Below are 24,198 nucleotides of genomic sequence, written 5' to 3'. Positions count from 1 at the left end.
TCTTTTCTCCCCCTGTCCTCTGCTCTGTGTTGTCTGACACTCCTCCTTCCTGTCTCTGTGTGTGAGTGTTGGTGATGGATATTGCTCTGCTCTGGGAGTGAGGTCCTTCCTGAAATATAGGCATGATGTCACAAAGAGAAAAGGTCTGAACTACACTGTAGTCCTATTCTGTAGCTCAAACACTCGGCTGGGGTTGTGTTGTCACAACCTACCTGAAGATTGTGACTGTGCGGCTGACAAAGGCTGAGGCAGGAACGTTTTTGTCTCTACTTAGCCCTGAATGAAATGAACACTAAAAATAAACCTTCTTTTTGAGTGTGTACCAGCTACATAATTTGGTCTGACAACACTGTCATTAGCCATAACCCGGTGAGAATACCCAGTGTTAAAACCCCTATACTTAGTCCCTTCTGATTGATACCGTGTTATTATGTTAGGCTAAATCTGTGTGTTGTGCTGATAGGCTTAAGTGTTGTGTATGTGAACCAACTGAGTGTGATCTAATGTTGCATGAGAGCAGTAAAGCCAGGTGAGGAGTCAGTGCTCCACCCATATAATGCGTCCCAAATGGCACCTGATTACCTTTATAGGGCACTACTTTTGCACTACTGGTCAAAAGTAGTGCACTATAAAGGGAATAGGGTGCTATTTGGGACGTAATGTTAATTCGGAAAGTATTCAGACCCCTTGACTTTTTCCACATTTTGTTACGCTGCGGCCTTATTCTAAAATGTATTGTTTTTTTTCCTCATCAATCTACACACAATACTCCATAATTACTTTTTTTGTGCAAATGTATTAAAATGTAAAACTGAAATATCACATTTACAGTATTCAGACCCTTTACTCAGTACTTTTCTGAAACACCTTTGGCAGCGATTACAGCCTTGAGTCTTCTTGGGTATGACGCTACAAGCTTGGCTTGCACAGCTATTTTCAGTTCTCTCCATCAAAGACTTGTACCAAAGCCACTCCTGATTTGCCTTGGCTGTGTGCTTAGGGTAGTTGTCCTGTCTGAGGTACTGAGCGCTCTGGAGCAGGTTTTCATCAAGGATCTCTCTGTACTTTGCTCCGTTCATCTTTCCCTCGATCCTGACTAGTCTCCCAGTCCCTACCTCTGAAAAACATCCCCACAGCGTGATGCTGCCACCACCATGCTTCACTGTAGGAATGGTGCCAGGTTTCCTCCAGATGTGACTCATTCAGACCTACGAGTTCAATCTTGGTTTCTTCAGACCAGAGAATCTTGTTTCTCATGGTTGGAGAGTCCTTTAGGTGACTTTTGGCAAACTCCAAGTGGGCTGTCGTGTGCCTTTTACTGAGGAGTGGCTTCCGTCTGGCCACCCTACCATAAAGGCCTGATTGGTGGAGTGCTGCAGAGATGGTTGTTCTTCTGGAAGGTTCTCCAATCTCCACAGAGAAACTCTGGAGCTCTGTCAGAGTGATCATTGGGTTCTTGGTCACCTCCCTGACCAAGGCACTTCTCCCCCTATTGCTCAGTTTGGCCCGGTTGCCATCTCTAGGAAGAGTCTTAGTGGTTCCTGTCATGTTCTGACCTTTATTTTCCTTTGTTTTGTCTTTATTTAGTATGGTCAGGGCGTGAGTTGGGGTGGGCAGTCTATGTTTTGTGTTTCTATGTTTAGGTTTCTGTTTCGGCCTAGTATGGTTCTCAATCAGAGGCAGGTGTCGTTAGTTGTCTCTGATTGAGAATCATACTTAGGTAGCCTGCGTTTCACTGTTGGTTTGTGGGTGTTTGTGCCACACGGGACTGTTTCGGTTTGGTTTATTTCACGTTATCGTTTCTTGTTTTGTATTTCATAGTGTTCAGGCTTTTCTTATTAAAATCGTCATCGACGCTGAGGAGGAAGAGGAGGAAATCGGCCGTAACAGTTACAAACTTCTTCCGTTTAAGAATGATGCCACTGTGTTCTTGAGGACCTTAAATGCTGCAGAAATGTTGTGGTACCCTTCCCCTGATCTGTGCCTCGACACAATCCTGTCTCGGAGCTCTATGGACAATTCCTTTGTCCTCATGGCTTGGGTTTTGCTCTGACTGTCAACTGTGGGACCTTATATAGACAGGTGTGTGCCTTTACAAATGATGTCCAATCAATTGAATTTACCACAGGTGGACTCCAATCAAGTTGTAGAAACATCTCAAGGATGATCAATGGAAACAGGATGCACCTGAGCTCAATTTCCAGTCTCATAGCAAATGGTCGGAATACTTTAATAATAACCTGATTTTGCTTTGTCGTTATGGGGTATTGTGTGTAGATTGAGGAGGATTATTATTTTTAATCACTTTTAGAATAATGCTGTAGCCTAATGAAAAAGGTCAAGGGGTCTGAGAACTTGCCAAATGTACTGTACCTATGGTTTGCGTAACGGAACTCTCCTCTGACGTGCTGAACTATGTGCTTTTTAACACGGCGGGGAAGCCAGGGAGAACTTCGAAGGAGGAGCAACGGGAGGAGAAAGTGCCAGGATCATTTTCTAGACTTCCCCTTCCCTTCATCCGTCAGGCCTTATCTGAGCTGGGGGGAGGATGAGTGATGTGGTGGAGCTAGAGACTCTGTTTTCTCTCGCTATCTCCCTCCCCCTCCCTCTTTTTCTCAGTACCTCTGTTATTATGCCCTCTGGTCATATTTTCTGTCACACTCAATGAGCACATAGAACTGATCTCTCTCTCTCTCTCTCTCTCTCTCTCTCTGATGTTCAGTTTCTAGGCCGACCCTGCCTAAATGAATGTTTACAATTACACACTCTTGCTCTCTTCTTCTTTTGCTTTTTGGCTCTCTTTCCTGCTCTCTCTCTCTCTCTCTCTCTCTCTCTCTCTCTCTCTCTCTCTCTCTCTCTCTCTCTCTCTAAAACCAGGAAGCTGTGCAGGGTAGAGTTCCGTCACACTCTCGCTCTTTTTTTCTTTCTGTCCGTTTCTCGCCTCGCGTTCTACTCTCGTCTCTCGACCAGGCAGCCTTTTGCCTCTCTAGTTCCCCTGTAGTTTCCTTTTTCTCTCTCTTCCCTTTTGAAGAGGGACGTTGGCGGTGGATTTGAGCAGGGAGAGATAAAGCAGTGCTCTAGGGGGGAGACTTTCAGAGAAAGCGGTAAGAAGGGAGGCCACAAGAGAAGGAGGGTGATGGCGAGCGAAGAGGCGATGGGGGAGAGCCCGGGGGAGCGGTCGGAAGACAGCGGTCACCCTGACACAGCGGTAGGGTTCAAAGGGCTTGTATTTACTGTACTGTACTGTCAGTGTGTGTTGCTGTAGTCAGTCGTTGTGCCTTCTTTCCCATGGTGTGTGTGTGTGTGTGTGTGTGTGTGTCCAATATGTGTGTCTCATTTTGTGTCTTGGTACATTCAATTCACAAGTGTCTGTATTTTTGAGTTTCTGGGTCTGTCTTGTTTATGTCAGTTCGCCTTATAGGCAGCTGTCTACTTCCTTTATTGTCTGCTTGCTATTCTTCCCCTCCACTTCTCATAATGTTTTTAAATTGCTTTCTGTTTTCTGTCTCTAGCTGACTGACAAGGATATTTCTCCTCTTGTCTCGGTCTCCCTCCTCTCCTCTTTGTCCTCCTGGCTTCATTTGTTTTGTCCTCAGTCCGTCTCGTTCGCTCGCTCGATCTCTCTCTCTCTCTCTCTCTCTCTCTCTCTCTCTCTCTCTCTCTCTCTCTCTCTCTCTCTCTCTCTCTCTCTCTCTCTCTCTCTCTCTCTCTCTCTCTTTGTCACACGGGCCCAGCTGTGCATCATCTGCCTCTCTTCCCTCTCTTCCTGTCCCCCTCGTGCTGTTTCTCTTTGTTTGGGTTGGCTTTCCACTTCCCCTCTCTCTTTCACTCCCCATGCTCTCTCTCTTGCTCGTCCTGGCTCCCTCTCTTTCACTCCCCATGCTCTCTCTCTTGCTCGTCCTGGCTCCCTCTCTTTCACTCCCCATGCTCTCTCTCTTGCTCGTCCTGGCTCCCTCTCTTTCACTCCCCATGCTCTCTCTCTTGCTCGTCCTGGCTCCCTCTCTTTCACTCCCCATGCTCTCTCTCTTGCTCGTCCTGGCTCCCTCTCTTGCTCGTCCTGGCTCCCTCTCTTGCTCGTCCTGGCTCCCTCTCTTGCTCGTCCTGGCTCCCTCTCTTTCTCTTGCATTCTGTGTTTCCTCTGTCTCCCCTGCCTATCCTAGAATCTTTTATCTTCCTACTCTCGCTCTCCCACTGTCTCTCTCCTCTCTCTCTCTCTCTCTCTCTCGCTCTCTCTCTCATTACTGCAGGGCTGGAGCCACTGAGAGACATACGGGCAGTAAAGCTGCAGGTGTGCGCTCTCGTTCTCTTTTTCGCTCCCGCGCCCTGCCTCCCTCTCTCTCCCGCTCTCTCTCCAAGCCCTGGGGATGACATGCTCTTTCTACTTGTTTTCCCTGTCTCTCGTCATCTCCTCCGTCTGCCTTATCATCCAGTTTATATGTGGTAACTGGTTATTCCCTGCTGTTGCAAGTAGGCGAACAGAAATGTGACCATGTTCCACTTGATGAGAGGGAATGTTGATTAGACCAACTAAGTTAGGTTTTCTGTACTATTTCAAAAAGCAGCCATTGTACCTGCATGCGCACACACATTTTGTGTATATGGTTGTGTGTGTGTGTTCACCAGCCATGGCCCCATACATAGTGTGTGTGGGAGATGGTGTGTGTGTGTGTGTTTATACGCTGTGTAGACTGCCAAGAAGTGGGAGCACAGAGAGAGAAACCGTCTGTTTACCTCATGAGGGGCCCTGTGCTCTAACTGTGTACTGACTGTACTGTCTCCCTCATCAAGACACAGAACACACTCCCTCTGGATGTAACACACACACACACACAGTCGCACACACACTCCTGTCAGAGAGACTCTGGGCACCGTAAAGACAGGTGTAATAAATATCTGCTCTTTATTTGGGACCGGTAACCAAGACACACACACACACTGTCAGTGCCTCTGCTTTGGCGTATTGGAAGATTTTCACCGAAGTTTGTGTATGTCTGGTGACCCAAGACGACTTCCCAAGATGGACGACCTGTGAGCTCCGTTACGTCACAATGGAATGGAGTCGCGGCGGAGTGTCAATGGTTCACGGCGGTCTATCTGGGTTCTCTTACTGCCACTGGCCACACACACACACACACACACACACACACACACACACACACACACACACACACACACACACACACACACACACACACACACACAGAAAGCTGACTCACTCACACCAAAATCCCCTCCCTTGGCCTGACTTAAACTCTCCACATCACTGCAGGTCTCCGGAGTGTGTCGACACGCATGACCCATTGCCAGGGTATTGTTATTGTAGAGGGTGTGATCGGTGTACTGACTGGACTCATGCTTCATCCCCTGTCGTGTGTGTGTGAAGCCAGTGGCTGTAAGAGAACCCAGATAGACCGCCGTGGGCGACAGTCTATCTCGTGCCAATAGTGTGTGTGTGTGTGTGTGTGTGTGTGTGACTGTATCTGTGTTCAAATCGTTATCTCGGAGCAGGAAACTCCGGCAGACTGTTTTCCATCGTGAGCTCATGATATTCTAATGCAATCTGACCATGTTCTCTCCTTCTCTTCAGTTCCCTCTCTTCTCTCTCTCCTCCGCTGGTCTTATTGAATTAGCCACTGTTAGCGTATAGCCAATGGCACCACGATCTATTGAATTAGCCACTGTTAGCGTATAGCCAATGGCACCACGATCTATTGAATTAGCCACTGTTAGCGTATAGCCAATGGCACCACGATCTATTGAATTAGCCACTGTTAGCGTATAGCCAATGGCACCACGATCTATTGAATTAGCCACTGTTAGCGTATAGCTAATGGCACCACGATCTATTGAATTAGCCTCTGTTAGTGGTGCCATCAGCTATACGCTATCTATTGAATTAGCCAGCCATTATCTCTATGCACTTATCGGTACTTACTGCACTGGGGATTCCAACCAGACGGCTATGTATTACACGTTGGTGCAGTTGTGTGAAAGTCCTAGTGGGTCTAGGAGCAGCTGGACAACTTGCCGTGTTGACAGTGATATAGGCCTAATTCAATTGCCATTTAATTGGAGCTCTGGTGGTGCAGACACTGATCTAAGGTCAGTTTTGTGTTTTCCCCGCTAATGGTCAAGGCCAGGATTTGGACCTAGCTGATCCTAGATCTGTGGCGAAGGGCCACTTTTACCCGCAGTAGCCTCACACACTGACACTTCCTCTATCGGGGTTACTATCTTTTCTGTTCATCTTCAACCACCACACTCTCTATCAAATCATACTTTATTTGTCGCATGCACCGAATACAACATGTGTAGGCCTTACCGTGAAATGCTTACTTACAAGCCCTTAACCAACAGTGCAGGTTAAGAAAATATTTACCAACTAATCAACCTTGGCCTTCCTGAGTGAAGGTCCAGCTCAGCTAACCTGGGTACTGGACTCTTTCTACATTCAACAACACTAGTTACATCACTGCCTTGCCAGTTGCCACACTGATGTGGCTAGACAACAACAAACTAAAGCAGAAACAGACTGGCAGCACGGCTCCAGTTCAGACATCCTGTCTACCAGACTCTTTCTGCGTTCAACAACATCGCCTTGCCAGCACACAAGGCGACACCAAGCTCCTGAAGCAGAAACAGACGGGTTCAGTTCAGGCGTCCTCTAGGCCTATGATGTGGTAGAAGTAGAACACAACAAAGCAGCACAGTCAGGCTCAAACCCCCAGTCAACTCAACACCCACGGCCTTCTACACTACAGTACAGTGTATCCCTAACCAGGCTAACAGTACAGTGCAGGGAGTGCACCAGCTAGTCTGCAGAGCGAGAGTTTCTCTCGCCTCGCACTCCTCCTCCATGCTTTACAGACACAGCAGCAAACTTTGTCATCTTTAATTCAGGTCGCGGCAGGCCTGAAGACCTTGCAAGCCTCCCACCCACTTAGGCTAGGCCTGGAGCACCTCCCCAGGGTCCTAGAGTCACGCTAACTGCTAGCATTAGCCTCTCCTATCATATTAGATGGATTTTGGGACTAGCTAGCCGTTAGCCCCAGGGTTCTAGAGGGGGTTCCCTAGGAACCACAGGCAGGGAGTGCTAAAGGCTAACCTTATGTTAGCCGCTCCTATCATATCAGATGGATGTTGCCGCTAGCTAGCCATTAGCCCCATGGTTCTGGAGTGAGTTCATTAGGAACCACAGGCAGGGAGTGTTAAAGGCTAACTTTATGTTAGCCACTCCTATCATATCAGATGGATGTTGGAGCTAGCTAGACGTTAGCCTCTTCCTGTAATACCAGTTGGATGAGGCATTAGCAAAACGCTCTCTGAAAACATTGGTCTCTTCCTGTCATATGATCTGGATGAGGCGCTTGCTAACCGTTAACCTCCTTTTTCCTCCTTTCCTGTAATGTGAGCTGACAGCCTGGGCAAGGATGCTCTCTACTCTGCTCTGTTTCTCCTCCCTCTTGTTAAAGAGTAGCGGTTAGCTTTTAGTGGCCACGGCACTCAGTCCTGTGCACATTATGAGCTCAGAGGAAGTCAAAGGTCAAAATGGCTCATCCTCCCATACTTATTTGACTGGCCCCATTCCAGTAGTTTTGAAGTGTATCCTTCCATCCTTCGATAAGGTAATCACTAATCACGGCTGTAACACGTTTTGATTGGTGAAAGCAAAGGGTTCACAGCTTTCCCACTCTCAGCCATGTCTATTAGTAGCTAGGTTTCTATCCAAATTGAAACATTGTTTTAATGAGAATATTGTAAAATCTGCATAAAGAAAATATTTTCCCCACCAGTTGTGTTTCCAGCAAACTGACTTGTGGCAGATACTAATCAGTGCGTGATGAAGTAGTGCACACGCAATTTACTTTTTCGCTTAAGTTTTCGTGTACCGAATAAATATTGAATTATCAAATCAAACTGTAGTTGTCACATGCGCCAAATGCAACAGGTACAGATAGACCTTACAGTGAAATGCTTACTTTACAAGCCCTTAACCAACAAAGCAGTTTTAAGAAAAATACCTCAAATAAATAAGAAATAAAGTCAGAAATAATTAAAGAACAGCAGTAAAATAATAATAGCAAGGCTATATACAGGGGGTACCGGTACAGAGTCCATGTGCGGGGGCACCGGTTAGTCGAGGTAATTGAGGTTATGTATACATGTGGGTAGAGTTATTAAAGTGGCTTATGCATAGATAATAACAGAGTAGTGTAAGGGGGGGGGGGGGGGGCAATGCAAGTAGTCTGGGTAGCCATTTGATTAGATGTTCAGTAGTCTTATGGCTGGGGGATTGAAGCTGTTTAGAAGCCTCTTGGACCGAGACTTGGTGCTCTGGTACCGCTTGCCGTGTAGTAGCAGGAGGAACAGTCTACGACATAATATAATAATATAATAATATATGCCATTTAGCAGACGCTTTTATCCAAAGCGACTTACAGTCATGTGTGCATACATTCTACGTAAGGGTGGTCCCGGGGATCGAACCCACTACCCTGGCGTTACAAGCGCCATGCTCTACCAACTGAGCTACAGAAGGACCCGACATGGGTGGCTGAAGTCTATGACAATTTTTTGGGCCTTCCTCTGACACCGCTTGGTATAGAGGTCCTGGATGGCAGGAAGCTTGGCCCCGGTGATGTACTGGACCATCACACTACCCTCTGTAGTGCCTTGAGGTCGGAGGCCGAGCAGTTGTCATACCAGGCAGTGATGCAACCAGTCAGGATGCTCTCTATGGTGCAGCTGTAGAACCTTTTGAGGATCTGAGGACCCATGCCACATCTTTTCAGTCTCCTGAGGGGGAATAGACTTTGTCTTGCCCTCTTCACGACTGTCTTGGTGTGTTTGGACCATGTTAGTTTGTTGGTGATGTGGACGCCAAGGAACTTGAAGCTCTCAACCTGCTCCACTACAGCCCCGTCGATGAGAATGGGGGCATGCTCGGTCCTCCTTTTCCAGGAGTCCACAATCATATCCTTTGTCTTGATCACGTTGAGGGCGAGGTTGTTGTCCTGGCACCACACGGCCAGGTCTCTGACCTCCTCCCTATAGGCTGTCTCGGTGTTGTCGGTGATCAGGCCTACCACTGTTGTGTCATGGGCAAACTTAATGATGGTGTTGGAGTCGAGCCTGGCCGTGCAGTCAGTGTGTTTGCATTGCATTTTCAACTGTAGTTTTGCTGTTGCGTTAAATAGTGAACGTGCCTACTCTGGTCTTGGTACGTGTGATCTAGCCAACAGCTGGCAGATACCGTGCAGTAGGCTACACAATGAGATTAATGGATAAGCGCAATAATGTTATTATTTGTCAAAACGGCAGTCAAACATCGATCATCATGTCACCAGAATAAGACCCTCGGCATTTATTGGAAAGGAGCATCAAGCTCGTACCGTGCACTTTCACCCCCCTGTGGAGTTCATAATATATTTCATCTGTAGCCTAATTTAAACTGCATGGTTTCTCGAGTCGTAGTGGGAGGACCACACAACATGTCATCGCCTGACTCCAAGTTCACTTCGATATGATGGTTATTTGTCAGTATTTGCACATAAAGGCTTTTCCACCACCATTCCTCGCACAATACATTTTACCGACACAAAACGATCCCACCATGTCGAACGGACAGATTATCCGTCGGCATTTATAAAATTGTACCGACACTTCCTGTTTCCATCACAGCTGTCGAGGTTCATTTAAAAAAATATATATACGCTATGACTTGACTCACAGAAAAGCAGTCGATGGAAACGTGGCTAGTCATTTACTTCAAAGACAGGACGGAAGGATGCTTTTTTAGTATGTTTGGAACGCGGCCCTCTCTCGTTCTCTCCCTGATAGCAGAGCAACACAGGCAGGAAACAGGAAGGGCCTGAGCTGGTGTGGGACGGATATCCTGTCCCCCTCTAACTTTACTCCTCTACAACCCCGACTATCTTTTCCTTTCTGTTTCTCTACTCCAACTCAATGAGCCTCGGTGTGGTTTTAGCCAGCGGTGTTGTCAGAGGCTCTCTGTCGCTGTGGTCTGGCGGTTGTAATTTGAAGGTGAAAGGGGACTATGTGTTGGCATGGCGATGGGCTGTTTGAGGACGACGACAGCCAGGAGGTGATGTGTTGTTTTTGTATTGTTTACGGTTTGGGGGGGGGGGCTGCGATTTCCTATAGCAGTGATTCATTCAGTCTCCCGCTGCTCCCCTGATTGTTTTGGCTGGTTTGCTGGCTGACTTTCTCCCTGAGGGAATTGCAGCTTGTGGTAACCACTGTGCCTCTGACTGTACAGTCAAGCTCCAATTTAGAGCTCAGAACATTGGCAATTTCAGGGGGGACTGTGGACCGGAGAAATGTGACGTCTTGAACGTTGTCGCTAGCTATCGGCCTCCTGAAATATGTATTTAGCCTGCATTTGAGTTTTCTACAAACACATGCTAACATTTGTTCCATCCTCTCTTTCCCACTTCCTTCCTCTCCCTCCTTCTGTCTTCTGTTGCTCCTTCCCCTCCCTCTTCCTCCTGTCCAGAGTGACCCGGGTGGGCTGTCCGTCTTAGAGCAGCTGGGTCTGGACCAGAGCTCGGACTTCTCAGACACTGCGGTGCAGCAGCGTCTTGATGAGCAGAGGGAGAGGATCCGCAGGGAGATCAGGAAGGAGCTGAAGATCAAGGAGGGGGCTGACAACCTCCGCAGGGCCACCACCGATAAGAGGAATGCCTCCCAGGTAGGCTAGGTTTCCTCCCCTTACACTCGTACTATAAGTCTCCCCCTTCTTACAATGTAATTGAATCGTTTTATAATAGTTTCATTGTGTTTATTGGGTCTCATCAAATAAAGCGTAGGGCGTTACATGTAAGTTAACATAGTGACACAGCACAACACGAGGCATTACACATTCACTGACAAGCATTGATGTAAAGTGCTACGAGCATTGGAAAGTTGCAATGTAAATGTCATTTGTTGTTGTGTGTTATTCACTAGGTGGATTCCCAACTACGCAGCTCCAACCGCAAGCTGGAAGACCTGCATGCTCAGCTGCAGGAGCTGGACGCTCACATCATGGTCAAGGGAGGAGACGACAACAAGGGTATGTTTTTAGACGATTCCATTTACACTTCTATGTGTCGCCCCCTTGCGTAGTCATAGCCGTGCAAGTATGAAAAGGGAGATTTTTTGGTTGTCGTGATAGTTTGATCCTCAAGGTATTGCGTTGGTATTGCGATGACAACATGTATCTGACCTTTGACCCCCCCCCCCCCCCAGATGACCGACCCCAGTCCCCGGGGGCAGAGAGCCGCTCGTCAGCAAGCCAGGACCGCATTGCCGCCCTGGAGAGACAGCTCAACATCGAGCTCAAGGTCAAACAGGGAGCCGAGAACATGATTCCCATCTACGCCAACGGATCCACCAAGGTACTGTCTCTAACCAGCCATCTGCTGATTCATCCCCTCTGTACTTACCACACCTCTTTCCTCCATCCCCCATCTGCTGATTGTGCTTGTCTCCTGTCACCTCAGGTCTTTTTTCTATGTCCTCCCCGCTTAAATGCATGCTTCTCCTTAATCGACAGCGATCTGAAAACACAGGAACCGGGAAAAACAACATGGTGGATTCATACCAGGATTTAGCATATGTATACCACATCAGTGCAGATGCAGAAAAGAAAAGAAAGCAATTTAGACTTGAGGTGATTCATCACATCTTCTACTTCCTGACATGTGACCCGGGTCTTTCTCCTCCAATCAGGACAAGAAGATGCTGCAGACGGCACAGCAGATGCTGCAGGACAGCAAGACCAAGATTGACATCATCCGCATGCAGATCCGCAAGAACGTGCAGGCCACAGAGCACACCGAGGACACACAGGGTAGGACAGTGTATACTTACCTGTGTCTGTGTGTCCGTCTGTCTGGGCGGCCCTCTCTCTGGGCGGCCCTCTCTCTGTGTGTCCGTCTGTCTGGGCGGCCCTCTCTCTGTGTCCGTCTGTCTGGGCGGCCCTCTCTCTGTGTGTCCGTCTGTCTGGGCGGCCCTCTCGCTGTTTGTCTGTGTCTCTGTCCATTTATTTTGTCTGATTTGCAGGTCAATACTTTGCCAGTGTCCAACTGTCTGCCTGCAAAATGTAACTGTCTATTTTGGACTGTGGCGATATAATCTGTCTCGGAGGTACAGGTTTTGTCTGTTAGGCTGGAAGGTTGCCAGCACATTTCACCTTACCTCAATCCGTCAAATGGCAGCTCAGTCAAAAGGCCATCAATACTGCCCAGCTCTAACCTCTCCCCATGTACAGTATAGTCATCTACCTCCCCCTGAGTGTCCGTCCAGACTGAGACGAGGCTAACAGTAAACAGATCAATACTCTACAGCCTCAGGGACTGTCTGGATGCTTCTCTCCGGGAGTGAGGAGGGCAGCCAGACTCATTGACATCCCGCGTGTGTGTCTGTCTCTCGCCCTCTCAAAGCTGTGGGCTCAGTAGAAACTCGAGAGGACACGCATACAAACACTTTTGTGCACAAACACTGACTCTCAAAGTACAAGCACACACACATGCACACACACGCACGCACGCACGCACGCACACACACACATGCACTCATCGTGCGTTATAAGTTAGCAGGTGATCGATGAATCTCAATTGCAGAAGGGCACGTGAATGGGCCTTTATGGGCCCTCCATCCTCAGGAAACAGCTAATGGGGTCATCTGGAGAAGAGGGGGATTGATGGAGGTCAAGAGAGGTAGATGGAGGGAAAGGAGTAAGGAGGGGAGAGGAACTGAAAGCTATTTGGAGGGACTTTAAGGATCATGTGTTCCTATGGGCAGGCGTTTTCTGGTGTACCCAACAGAACTCTGGCTAGTGAGGTTAGTGTATTCCTTATGGAATATGTCTTCCAGGCTTTTTCCTCTTCGCTGGTCAGAAGCACTTCTTCAACTTTCAAATGTAGACAAATGTAGACATATGTGACGAGGGATCCTTGTTAAAATGTAGCAGGGTGAATGTGGGGTCGAGGATGGGATTTTCACCCTAAGTGGCTTTAGTGGTTACTTAGCAACGACTTCCACTTCCACACACACACTTGCAGAAACAGACCCCCATCACACACTCACCTAAAGGTAAACACATACTCACGTAAAGGTAAATACACACTCCCTCTGTATTTACACAAATGCGCACCCGCACACACACACACCCCTTACGGTCAGACAGAAGGGTCTCTGGCACCCAGCCGAAGACCGTATTAGGAGATAAAGGCATTCAACCACATACCCACCCACCTTTCTCTTCTGTGTCTCTCTCTCTCTCTCTCTGTCTGTCTGTCTCTGTCTCTCTCTCTACCTTCCCTCTCGGTTTCTCTCTCGCTCTCTCTCTCTCTTTTCCTTCCCCCTCGCTCTCTCGGTTTATCTCTCTTCCTTCCCCCCTCTCTCTCTTCCTTCCCCCCTCTCTCTCTTCCCACCCACCTCTCTCTCTCTCTGTCTGTCTCTTTCTCTCTGTTTCTCTCTCCCCCTCTCCTCCCTCTCACATAAGCACAGTGTACACTCTAAACCTATACAGAACATCCAAAAAGGTTTTGTCCTCGACAATATTCCAACACACATTGATGAAATGTTTCAACTCCTCTGCTATTCCGCAGTCTGAATAAAAAGGAAGTGTCATCTTGAGTTTATGTCCCAGTACTCCTGGAGAGGAGCCATATTTTCCCCGTCTCTTTTAACACATCACCAGTGACGGGTGAAAGCAGAATGGTAGAAGGACCGCGCCAGTCTAGTCCGTTCACCGGTCAAGTCAGGTCAGATTCGGGGTTGTGACAGAAAGCATAAAGAAGAGTGCCCTAAACTACACTGACCATCTTCCTCTCAGGGATAGAGTTTTCCTGATAAATAAAACATCCAGATCATTTTTTAATTAGTATTTTTTTTACCTCAGAGTATATCAGAAACTCCTAGACTATTATTGAAGTTAACCTATGTTAACATTATGCATTAAACGCATACGTCTAGGTCTACTCCCGCCTTATATGCGCTTTTCACTCATCCCTTCTCTCTCGCTCCCCCCAGGTAACCAGGACGTGTGTGGTGTGGAGCTGCGTATTGAGGAGCTGAGGCACCACTACAGGGTAGAACACGCTGTGGCAGAGGGAGCTAAGAATGTCCTCCGACTACTGGGGGCCAGCAAGGTCCAGGATAAGAAGACCCTGTCAGAGGTACACACCACATGCATGTGTAGACACACACGGAACACGAACACACACCACAGAACTCATTGCGTGCAAACTCACTCTACATGGATGCATATGAATCCAAATGTAACTGATGTGAAATGGCTAGCTAGTTATCGGTGGTGCTCGCTAATAGCGTTTCAATCGGGTGACGTCACTCGCTCTGAGACCTTGAAGTAGTTGTTCCTCTTGTCCTGCAAGGGCAAGAGAGATGGGTAGATGGGTAGATGGGTAACGATGCTTTGTGGGTGGCAGTTGTTGATGTGTGCAGAGGGTCCCTGGTTCGAGCCCAGGTAGGGGTGAGGAGAGGAACGGAAGCTCACATCAAATATATCCAATCCAAAGTTAAATCTAGAATTGTCACTTACAAAATAGCCTCCAATACTCTACTCAATAAATTGGATGCAGTCTATCACAGTGCCATCCGTTTTGTCACCAAAGTCCCATATACTACCCACCACTGCGATCTGTACGCTCTCCTTGGTTGAGCCTCGCTTCATACTCGTTGCCAAACCCACTGGCTCCAGGTCATCTACAAGACCCTGCTAGGTAAAGTCCCCCCTTATCTCAGCTCGCTGGTCACCATAGCAGCACCCACCTGTAGCACGCTCTCCAGCAGGAATATCTCTCTGGTCACCCCCAAAACCAATTCTTCCTTTGGCCGCCTCTCCTTCCAGTTCTCTGCTGCCAATGACTGGAACGAACTACAAAAATCTCTGAAACTGGAAACACTTATCTCCCTCACTAGCTTTAAGCACCAGCTTCTAGAGCAGTTCACAGATTACTGCACCTGTACATAGCCCATCTATAATTTAGCCCAAACAACTACCTCTTTCCCTACTGTATTTATTTATTTTGCTCCTTTGCACCCCATTACTTCTATCTCTACTTTGCACATTCTCCCACTGCAAATCAACCATTCCAGTGTTTACTTGCTATATTGTATTTACTTTGCCACCATGGCCTTTTTTTTGCCTTTACCTCCCTTATCTCACCTCACTTGCTCACATTGTATATAGACTTATTTTTCTACTGTATTATTGACTGTATGTTTGTTTTACTCCATGTGTAACTCTGTGTTGTTGTATGTGTCGAACTGCTTTGCTTTATCTTGGCCAGGTCGCAATTGTAAATGAGAACTTGTTCTCAACTTGCCTACCTGGTTAAATAAAGGTTAAATAAAATAAATGATAAGATTCTCCAGGGTTGTGTTCATTGGGTACAAACAGGTGAGAATGTGTCCGTACAGAATCTGAAAATACACCTTCTTTTGAAGTTCATTGAAACATTTTCATGCCTACCGAGCTCGACCCTGGTTTGGTCTTTAGGGTGTCATTTGTAAACCCACACTTCTATACAGTACACACACTTCCTGGTCTATTTTCGAGCATCTCACCCCACTTCCGCCCCCTCTCATCTCCTCCAGGCCCAGTGTCGTCTGAGCGAGGCGTCCCAGCGGTTGGACCTCCTGAGGGACTCTCTGGACCAGCGTCTGGCCGACCTGCCGGAGGACCACCCCAAGGCCTGCCTCATCAGGGAGGAACTAGTCCTGGCCTCCTCCCCGGCCTTCAGCTCCCGCCACAGTGCCCCCTACCTTCACAACCAGTACAGCACCCTCAGCAAGCCCTCCCCGCTCACTGGTGAGAGACACTGGTCTAAACGTGTCAATAGGATAGGACTGCACACAACACTCAATAGTATCCGTCACATTCAACCGTCTACGAATATAATATACCATTTAGCAGACGCTTTTGTCCAAAGTGACTTACAGTCATGCATGCATACGTTTGACATACTGTACATTCACACTCGTTCTGTTTCGCTGGCATCATGCCCTGGCTTATGGATTCTTCTTGATGGTGGACTATTGACAGTGGTTTCGTAGCGGTTAGCTTCACCATGGCATCTCAAACTAAACATGGACAGGGGCATCTTTACGTCACGCGGTGAAGCGCTTGCTTTAGGACCAGATAGCGGCGTCTCGGGAGCATGCTTACTCTCTTTCTCCCCCCGGTGTCTTCAGGTACTCTCCAGGTGCAGCTACTGGGCTGTGTGGGGGTGTTGGAGGTGGTCCCGGGGCGCAGTAAGGGCACGGCGGTCATGCTGCCCTGCTACAGCCCCGGGGAGGGACGCTCCTTCATGAACCGCAGCAGCAAGAGCAACCTGTACGGACGCAGCGGGAGCGTCAGTGGCAAGACTCCCAGCAAGACCGACGAACTCTCCTGTGAGTGGCTCGGGTAGAGTGTGTGTGTGTGTCAAATGAACCATACCGTTACCATGAATTGGGCTGTTAAATGGATATTTGTGTAAAGGTGTGTGTGTAATAAATGTATGTGTGTGTGTTTGTAGCGGAGGTGAGTGCGGTGCTGAAGATGGATAACTCGGTGGTGGGTCAGACAGCCTGGAAGAGTGTAGGGGAGCAGGCCTGGGATCAGACCTTCACTGTGGAGCTGGAGAGGGTGAGCGGTCTCACACACGCATACACACGTACACACACACAGACAATGTTATGCATTCAAATATGCTTACACAAGTACAAATGTCCTCTCTCTCACGCACGTACTCACTCACAAAAGAAACAAGTCTTCACTCTCTCTCTCACACACACACACACACACACACACACACACACACACACACACACACACACACACACACACACACACAAAGGGACCAAACCTCTTCACACAGTCTTGCTCCTACACTAGTCAGCTCTTTGAAGAGGTATCATGTGTCTGTGTGTATCTTAGTTGGAACCTGTTACGTGTGTGTGTTCCAGTCCAGGGAGATGGAGATAGCAGTGTACTGGAGGGACTACCGCTCGCTGTGCGCTCTCAAGTACCTGAAGCTGGAGGACTTCCTGGACAACCAGAAACACAGAGTTCAGCTGGAGCTGGAGCCTCAGGGGCTGCTTCTGGCTGAGGTAGGTTTCAACACACACACACACACACACACACACACACACTGTAAACTTGACACCATTAAAGAAGTGTCAAAACTGTGTTTGGTAAATGAGTTGATCGATCCATTATATAGAGGGCAGTTGTGACGTGTGTGATTTGTTCAGGTGATATTCTTCAACCCGGTGATTGAGAGAGTCCCACGCCTTCAGAGACAGAAGAAGGTCTTCTCCAAACAGCACGGTGAGAGAGGGCAGGGAGAAATCCAGAACCTACTGCTACAGTGGATATCTTACGACAGTATTTCCCACAGAGCTAGAATGAGATTGTATTTCTATGGCGTTTTTATTATGATGATAACGGAAGGGTTGACCTCACCACAGCACCTCCTTGTGGTCATAACAGATTTAACCGCATGGTGTCTTTTGAAAATGGGTGCGTTTGCTGCTGTGTCCAGCTGGATTTATATATATTGTGTGTGTGTGTGTGTTTGAACTGTTCCGGTGTGTGTTTGCAGGCAAGGCTTTCCTGAGAGCTCGTCAGATGAATGTTGACATCGGGACCTGGGTCCGACTCTTGAGGAACGCTATCCCCACCGTCAACAACACCGGAACCTACAGCCCCAATGCACACAACCTCAACTCTGGGTATTACACACACACACACACACACACACGACTTGGTGCGTGGCCCACTTAAGCAACTTGTACCCAAGTATCTACTCCTCAAATTCATCCCTGTAAGTTGTTGAATGAACTCCACGTAGCATGCTGTGCACTCTGGACCCTGTCGATAACCACCCTTGTCTATATGTGTGTGTGTGTTTGTGCATACATGTATGTGTGTGTGTTTGCACGTGTTTACAGGGAGATCTCAGTGGAGAAACTAAATCTGGACAGTGACTCTCCAGTCAGACATGATTACAGGAGAGACTCTGATAATAACACCCCGGTGAGAGAGGGACAGGAAGACGAGAAACCCAATAAGAGAATAGCAAAATACAACATGAGAGGAACCTCACACACTCACCCACTTCATTTACCTCTCTCTCTCTCTCACTCCTGGCTTTGCTTCCTCCCTCCATCTCTCTGTCCTCTTCCTCCCTCCATCTCTCTGTCCTCTTCCTCCCTCCATCTCTCTGTCCTCTTCCTCCCTCCGTCTCTGTCCTCTTCCTCCCCCCGTCTCTGTCCTCTTCCTCCCTCTGTCTCTCTGTCCTCTTCCTCCCTCTGTCTCTCTGTCCTCTTCCTCCCTCTGTCTCTTTGTCCTCTTCGTCTCTCTGTCCTCTTCTTCCCTCTGTCTCTCTGTCCTCTTCCTCCCCCCGTCTCTCTGTCCTCTTCCTCCCCCCGTCTCTCTGTCCTCTTCCTCCCCCGTCTCTCTGTCCTCTTCCTCCCCCCGTCTCTCTGTCCTCTTCCTCCCCCCGTCTCTCTGTCCTCTTCCTCCCCCGTCTCTCTGTCCTCTTCCTCCCTCTGTCTCTCTGTCCTCTTCCTCCCTCTGTCTCTCTGTCCTCTTCCTCCCCCCGTCTCTCTGTCCTCTTCCTCCTCCATCTCTCTGTCCACTTCTTCTCCCTCTGTTCTCTTTTTCTCAGGAGCGGTTGCCAGTGATTGAGCCCTTCTCTCCCCCAGACCTCACCCCTGATCGCCCTGCCCAAACCCCCCCTCTGAGCAGGTGTGCACCCACACTCGTTCCCACAGACGCGCTCACTTGCGGACACACAAATGGTCATATATATACACCTACGCACACGAGGGTTTCACACACACAACAGTGTTATATTGGCAGCCACCAGTGACCAAGTGCCTTCCAGGCACCTCCGTTAACCTATGAACTGTTGAAATGCAGTACACACCTCTGGCCATGCTGGACCAGTCACTGTGTTTACTGTGGAGATATGATTTATTGTGGTAATGTGTCTCTCTCTCTCTACAGTGAACATAAGAAGCTCCTGTGCCTCCAGGACTTCAGGCTGATCGCCGTGCTGGGCCGGGGACACTTTGGAAAGGTACGTGTTTCTAACCTCCCTCTGGCCTTCCAAGTCCAAATAAACACTTTGATTTAGTCTGAAATGTGACCCTTGAACCCTGCCTGTTTTACCTGTCCTCTCTCTTAGGTGCTGCTGTCAGAGTATAAGAAGACAGGAAGTATATACGCCATCAAGGCCCTGAAGAAAGGAGATATTGTTGCACGGGACGAGGTGGAGAGGTACGTGTGTGTGTGTGTGTGTGTGTGTGTGTGTGTGTGTGTGTGTGTGTGGACCTTTCGTTTATACATTTTCAAACTTGACTTGTTTTTACATGACTGCAACAATTTGTCATCACGCAAGGCTTTGAAGTTGAACTCTGAATGCACAGATCTCATTTTCACCACCTCCACTGTTGTTTTTCTCCTCTCCCTCCAGTCTGATGTGTGAGAAGCGTATCTTTGAGACGGTGAACGTCTCCCACCACCCCTTCCTGGTCAACCTGTTTGCGTGTTTCCAGACCCCGGAACACGTGTGCTTCGTCATGGAGTACACGGCTGGCGGTGACCTCATGATGCACATCCATGCTGATGTCTTCACTGAACCACGGGCTGTGTACGTAGTCCCAGAGTGTGTGTGTGTACCTAGTCCCAGAGTGTGTGTGTGTACCTAGTCCCAGAGTGTGTGTGTGTACCTAGTCCCAGAGTGTGTGTGTGTACCTAGTCCCAGAGTGTGTGTGTGTACCTAGTCCCAGAGTGTGTGTGTGTACCTAGTCCCAGAGTGTGTGTGTGTACCTAGTCCCAGAGTGTGTGTGTACCTAGTCCCAGAGTGTGTGTGTACCTAGTCCCAGAGTGTGTGTGTACCTAGTCCCAGAGTGTGTGTGTACCTAGTCCCAGAGTGTGTGTGTACCTAGTCCCAGAGTGTGTGTGTGTACCTAGTCCCAGAGTGTGTGTGTGTACCTAGTCCCAGAGTGTGTGTGTGTACCTAGTCCCAGAGTGTGTGTGTGTACCTAGTCCCAGAGTGTGTGTGTGTACCTAGTCCCAGAGTGTGTGTGTGTACCTAGTCCCAGAGTGTGTGTGTGTACCTAGTCCCAGAGTGTGTGTGTGTGTACCTAGTCTCAGAGTGTGTGTGTGTGTACCTAGTCTCAGAGTGTGTGTGTGTTCCTAGTCCCAGAGTGTGTGTGTGTTCCTAGTCCCAGAGTGTGTGTGTGTTCCTAGTCCCAGAGTGTGTGTGTGTTCCTAGTCCCAGAGTGTGTGTACCTAGTCCCAGAGTGTGTGTACCTAGTCCCAGAGTGTGTGTACCTAGTCCCAGAGTGTGTGTACCTAGTCCCAGAGTGTGTGTACCTAGTCCCAGAGTGTGTGTGTACCTAGTCCCAGAGTTTGTGTGTGTGCATAGTCCCAGAATCTTACATGTTTCTGTCTCTGTTGACAGGTTCTATTCAGCCTGTGTGGTTCTGGGGCTGCAGTTTCTCCATGACCACAAGATTGTGTACCGGTGAGTCAACGACACACATCTACTCTCTTAGCGTTCCATCCAAGTCCATGACGTCTGTAACATTTCCTATGTCCTCCCTCCTCCAGAGACCTTAAATTAGACAACTTACTGTTGGATACAGACGGATATGTAAAGATTGCCGACTTTGGACTCTGTAAGGAAGGTGGGTGGTCAGAACTTTGTTGAATCTTTACAATTCTATGACGCGTACGTCTGGATACCTAGTGTGTGTGAACACTCATGTGATTGCGAGTTTTGTGTGTGCCCGACCTGCGTGCGTCTCTTCCTGCCTGCATGCTTAACACTGTGTAATAACATCTCCCCCTCTATAGGGATGGGCTATGGGGACAGGACCAGTACGTTCTGTGGTACTCCAGAGTTCCTGGCCCCTGAGGTCCTAACCGACACCTCTTACACCAGAGCAGTGGACTGGTGGGGCCTGGGGGTCCTCATCTATGAGATGCTGGTGGGAGAGGTGAGACGTCATTGAAGAGTTGGACAAAATATAGATATGGGAGGACAGAAGATATCTGTCCACTCTTTATTTGAGTAGACATATTCAATGTACATCACTTGGTAGCAGTATACCGTGAACAGAAATGTCGATTCACATCAACAACAAAAAATCTCCTTGGGTTTGGTTTGTGTCTATATCGTGAGGTCTGGTATTTATAAATGGGTTTCCCACTCAATTGTCGGAGTGTATTTCTCTGCTAGTCGCCCTTCCCTGGTGACGATGAGGAGGAGGTGTTTGACAGCATCGTGAATGATGAGGTCCGCTACCCACGATTCCTCTCCACAGAGGCCATCGCCATCATGAGGAGGGTATGTGACCACACACATAGGTCCATGGTCTGTGGCACCACAGATTTGTCCGGTTAATGATGGTAATGTTGTCATCCTTGTCTCTTTAATTCATGATTTTGTTTACCTGGGAACAGCAGTTCTGATAAGACTCTCCCTCCCAATAACCCCCATAATTCTCTCATTAGCAAGTTTAGTATAACAGCTGGTAATTTGACTTCTATAACGGCTATCAATATTCATGTGATTTGTGTGTGTCATGAACAGCTGTTGAGGAGGAACCCAGAGAGAAGACTAGGCTCTGGTGAGAAAGATGCTGATGAGATAAAGAAACAGCCTTTCTTCCGGGTGAGTCAGAAATCCATGACACCATATTCATCTTTTTCCATTTCTCTTCATCCCACACTTGTTGTTTTTGCAGGAACATATTTTTCCACCGTGATGTTGCTTTTTGTTAACCCTGATTTTTTTTCTCTCTCTCTCTAATCCAGGGTATGGATTGGGAGGCCCTGTTACAGAGGAAGCTGCCCCCTCCCTTCGTTCCCTCCATCAAGGGCCGAGAGGACGTCAGCAACTTTGACGAGGAGTTCACCGCCGAGCCTCCTGCCCTGACACCGCCGCGCGAGCCCCGCACGCTCTCCCGCAAGGACCAGGACAGTTTCTGCGACTTCGACTACGTCTCCGACCTCTGCTAGGGGTCGAGAGGTTGTGACCTCTATCACATCATCATCATATGAGGGTCATGGGGTCACGGCAGTCTGCAAGGGTGGTCTGCATCCACCACACTGTGAATGTGATATGAGAAACGGAGAAGGGTCGGTCTGTAGTGTATTCTACGTCTGTGTGGGAGGTATGAACTAGAGGAGATTAATGCAGACTCAGGCCAAGACTCTGTGACTGTGTTTTTTTTTACACTGCAGCAGCATCTCACACAACTGTGAGCAGGGGCCCGTCAAGAGGACTGGTGGTTGATGGGAAATGAAGTTCTGTTACAATGAGACTGTTTTCCAAAGGAAAAGAAGACAGAAAAAAAGAAACTGTGACGCCCGCTAAGCTTGTGCCACCTCCTCCCTATCTAGAACACTCCAATGGCTGTGTCCTTACAAGAACTTGTCATAACATGTGTAACTTCTACTACACAGTCAACCCCTTTTAACTTTGCCTTCCAGTTCCATCCTCCTTTGTGCCAGTGTTGTAGTCTGCTCTGAGATCTGAGGATCTCCATGTAACGTTCAGGGTTGGGATCCATACCATTTCAATTCAGGAAGTCAATTGGAATTTCAGTTTATTTCCTGAATTGAAATGGAATGGACCCCAACCCTGGTTCCTTCATACTGTGACAAAACACAAATAATATTTGGGAGAGGGTTTGGTGGGGTGGGTGCATGGCTTGAAATGATGCCTTAAATTTCTACTGGGATCTATAGAAATGCATTTCATTTTGTTATGTTGTGGTCCTTGGTAACTAACTGTGGTCCTTGGTATGCAATGAGGGTGATAATGTTTTACATTAATGCTAAGAGGAGACAAGGAAGTACCTCCATCTGCCTATCAAAATGATTGCTTGGAGGAAGTTGAATCAACAGTGTGTAGAATCATCTATATATATATATACTCTGCATTGTTACAACATTGTGAACAATCACCCATCATGTTACCCATTGCTAGTCTTGTGTCAACAGAAGGGGTAAAGAACCACTGCTTGGAGGAACGGTCAATTGTGATCCAACCAGATCACTAGTCCATTCACAATGGGCAATTGTTGCCCGTTTAACATTCTTTGAAATGTTCTGATTTGAGTTATTATGGGGGGGGGGTCAACGACGACAGTGCTTTTGGTTCTGTTTTTGGTTGATTATGAGGTCGTTGAGAAAAGCAACAGAGAGGGTTATTGAATTTATCCTGTTGCCTTTTAATTGGTCCAGTCTGTGAATTTTATATAAGGGTGTGTCATGTGGCAGTCTACACCTGTGCCATTTGGTCATATCTGAACACACAAAAGAAAGGCTGAAGGATGCATGTCTCGTTCCAAACATGTAAATATTCACCCAAACGAACACACACTGAGAGACTGTAATGCTCAAGACACTCAAATTCAATCAGTGGCATGAAGCGGAAACACATCCAAGCAATGAATCAGGCTCAGGCTTCTCCAGGTTGAAGTGACCATTAACAACAGGTCTAGGATCAGTTTATTCCAACCTCCAACCACTAGGAAATGAAAACTGACCTTAGATCAGAACTTAGAGGCAGCTTCATCCTCTAACTACAGTACATGTTTGTCTGCAGGAGTCAATAGAAAACAAACTTTACCTCCCTTGTCTCTGTGTATGGGGTGTGTTGTGAATCATGTTTGTCTGGCTGCAGACTCTACTTATCTTGTGTAAGACTATACAAAAGGAAGTGAAAGTATGAGATTAGTTATTTATAAAGAAAATCTGTTGGGAACACTTGTGTATACGGTTTACTGTGTTTGATTGGGTGTCTCATCATCAGACCATTCTCTGTCACCTCCCTGCTATTAATGCAATGCTCGATCTTCACAAGTAAGATGGTCATAAAACAAAGGTCATTTTTAGACAAGCTTTCGTATGTGAACTCGTGAAGAATGTCCTGAAAGTATCAACTCATGTCCTCTCAAATTCATGTAGAAAACGATGCAAAGAATCATAAAAAAAAGATGCAAACATCAACATCCACCTTGTAATAAATCACAAAAATGCAGTTTTATTTATGTTTTGAATTGGGACTGTGTGATGAGCGAGTAAATTGTAGGACTGTGCTAATTTGGGAAAATAGTATTTTATATTTGCATGATAAATTGACATGCATACTTTAGTTG

At 47.7% G+C, this 24,198-nt stretch overlaps 1 protein-coding gene across 3 annotated transcripts in view; it reads left to right on the top strand.

Moving 5' to 3' along the window:
- The window catches only part of LOC124015277 (serine/threonine-protein kinase N1-like), a 58,872-nt gene extending 35,068 nt beyond the window's left edge, over positions 1-23,804 (top strand). Inside the window, exons 1-23 of one of the 3 annotated variants that reach the window (XM_046330399.1) lie at positions 2,916-3,208; positions 10,517-10,711; positions 10,969-11,074; positions 11,251-11,399; positions 11,734-11,854; positions 14,041-14,186; positions 15,628-15,841; positions 16,225-16,425; positions 16,551-16,660; positions 16,981-17,124; positions 17,269-17,344; positions 17,619-17,748; positions 17,968-18,052; positions 18,687-18,766; positions 19,028-19,100; positions 19,209-19,300; positions 19,497-19,673; positions 20,490-20,552; positions 20,639-20,715; positions 20,885-21,027; positions 21,270-21,377; positions 21,624-21,704; positions 21,848-23,804. In XM_046330399.1, the coding sequence (XP_046186355.1) occupies positions 3,137-3,208; positions 10,517-10,711; positions 10,969-11,074; positions 11,251-11,399; positions 11,734-11,854; positions 14,041-14,186; positions 15,628-15,841; positions 16,225-16,425; positions 16,551-16,660; positions 16,981-17,124; positions 17,269-17,344; positions 17,619-17,748; positions 17,968-18,052; positions 18,687-18,766; positions 19,028-19,100; positions 19,209-19,300; positions 19,497-19,673; positions 20,490-20,552; positions 20,639-20,715; positions 20,885-21,027; positions 21,270-21,377; positions 21,624-21,704; positions 21,848-22,051 (2,847 nt within the window). In that variant the 5' untranslated portion in view covers positions 2,916-3,136 and the 3' untranslated portion in view covers positions 22,052-23,804. Of the gene's footprint in view, positions 1-2,915; positions 3,209-9,962; positions 10,106-10,516; positions 10,712-10,968; positions 11,075-11,250; positions 11,400-11,733; positions 11,855-14,040; positions 14,187-15,627; positions 15,842-16,224; positions 16,426-16,550; positions 16,661-16,980; positions 17,125-17,268; positions 17,345-17,618; positions 17,749-17,967; positions 18,053-18,686; positions 18,767-19,027; positions 19,101-19,208; positions 19,301-19,496; positions 19,674-20,489; positions 20,553-20,638; positions 20,716-20,884; positions 21,028-21,269; positions 21,378-21,623; positions 21,705-21,847 lie in introns of those variants that run through there. The other 2 variants (XM_046330400.1, XM_046330401.1) reach the window with 2 other exon arrangements.
- Positions 23,805-24,198: the final 394 nt, after the last annotated feature.

Source organism: Oncorhynchus gorbuscha, linkage group LG26 (assembly GCF_021184085.1).
Source record: "Oncorhynchus gorbuscha isolate QuinsamMale2020 ecotype Even-year linkage group LG26, OgorEven_v1.0, whole genome shotgun sequence".
NCBI lineage: Eukaryota > Metazoa > Chordata > Actinopteri > Salmoniformes > Salmonidae > Oncorhynchus > Oncorhynchus gorbuscha.
The sequence above is the reverse complement of the archived record's forward strand: the minus strand, read 5'-3'. Positions and strand labels throughout refer to the sequence as shown.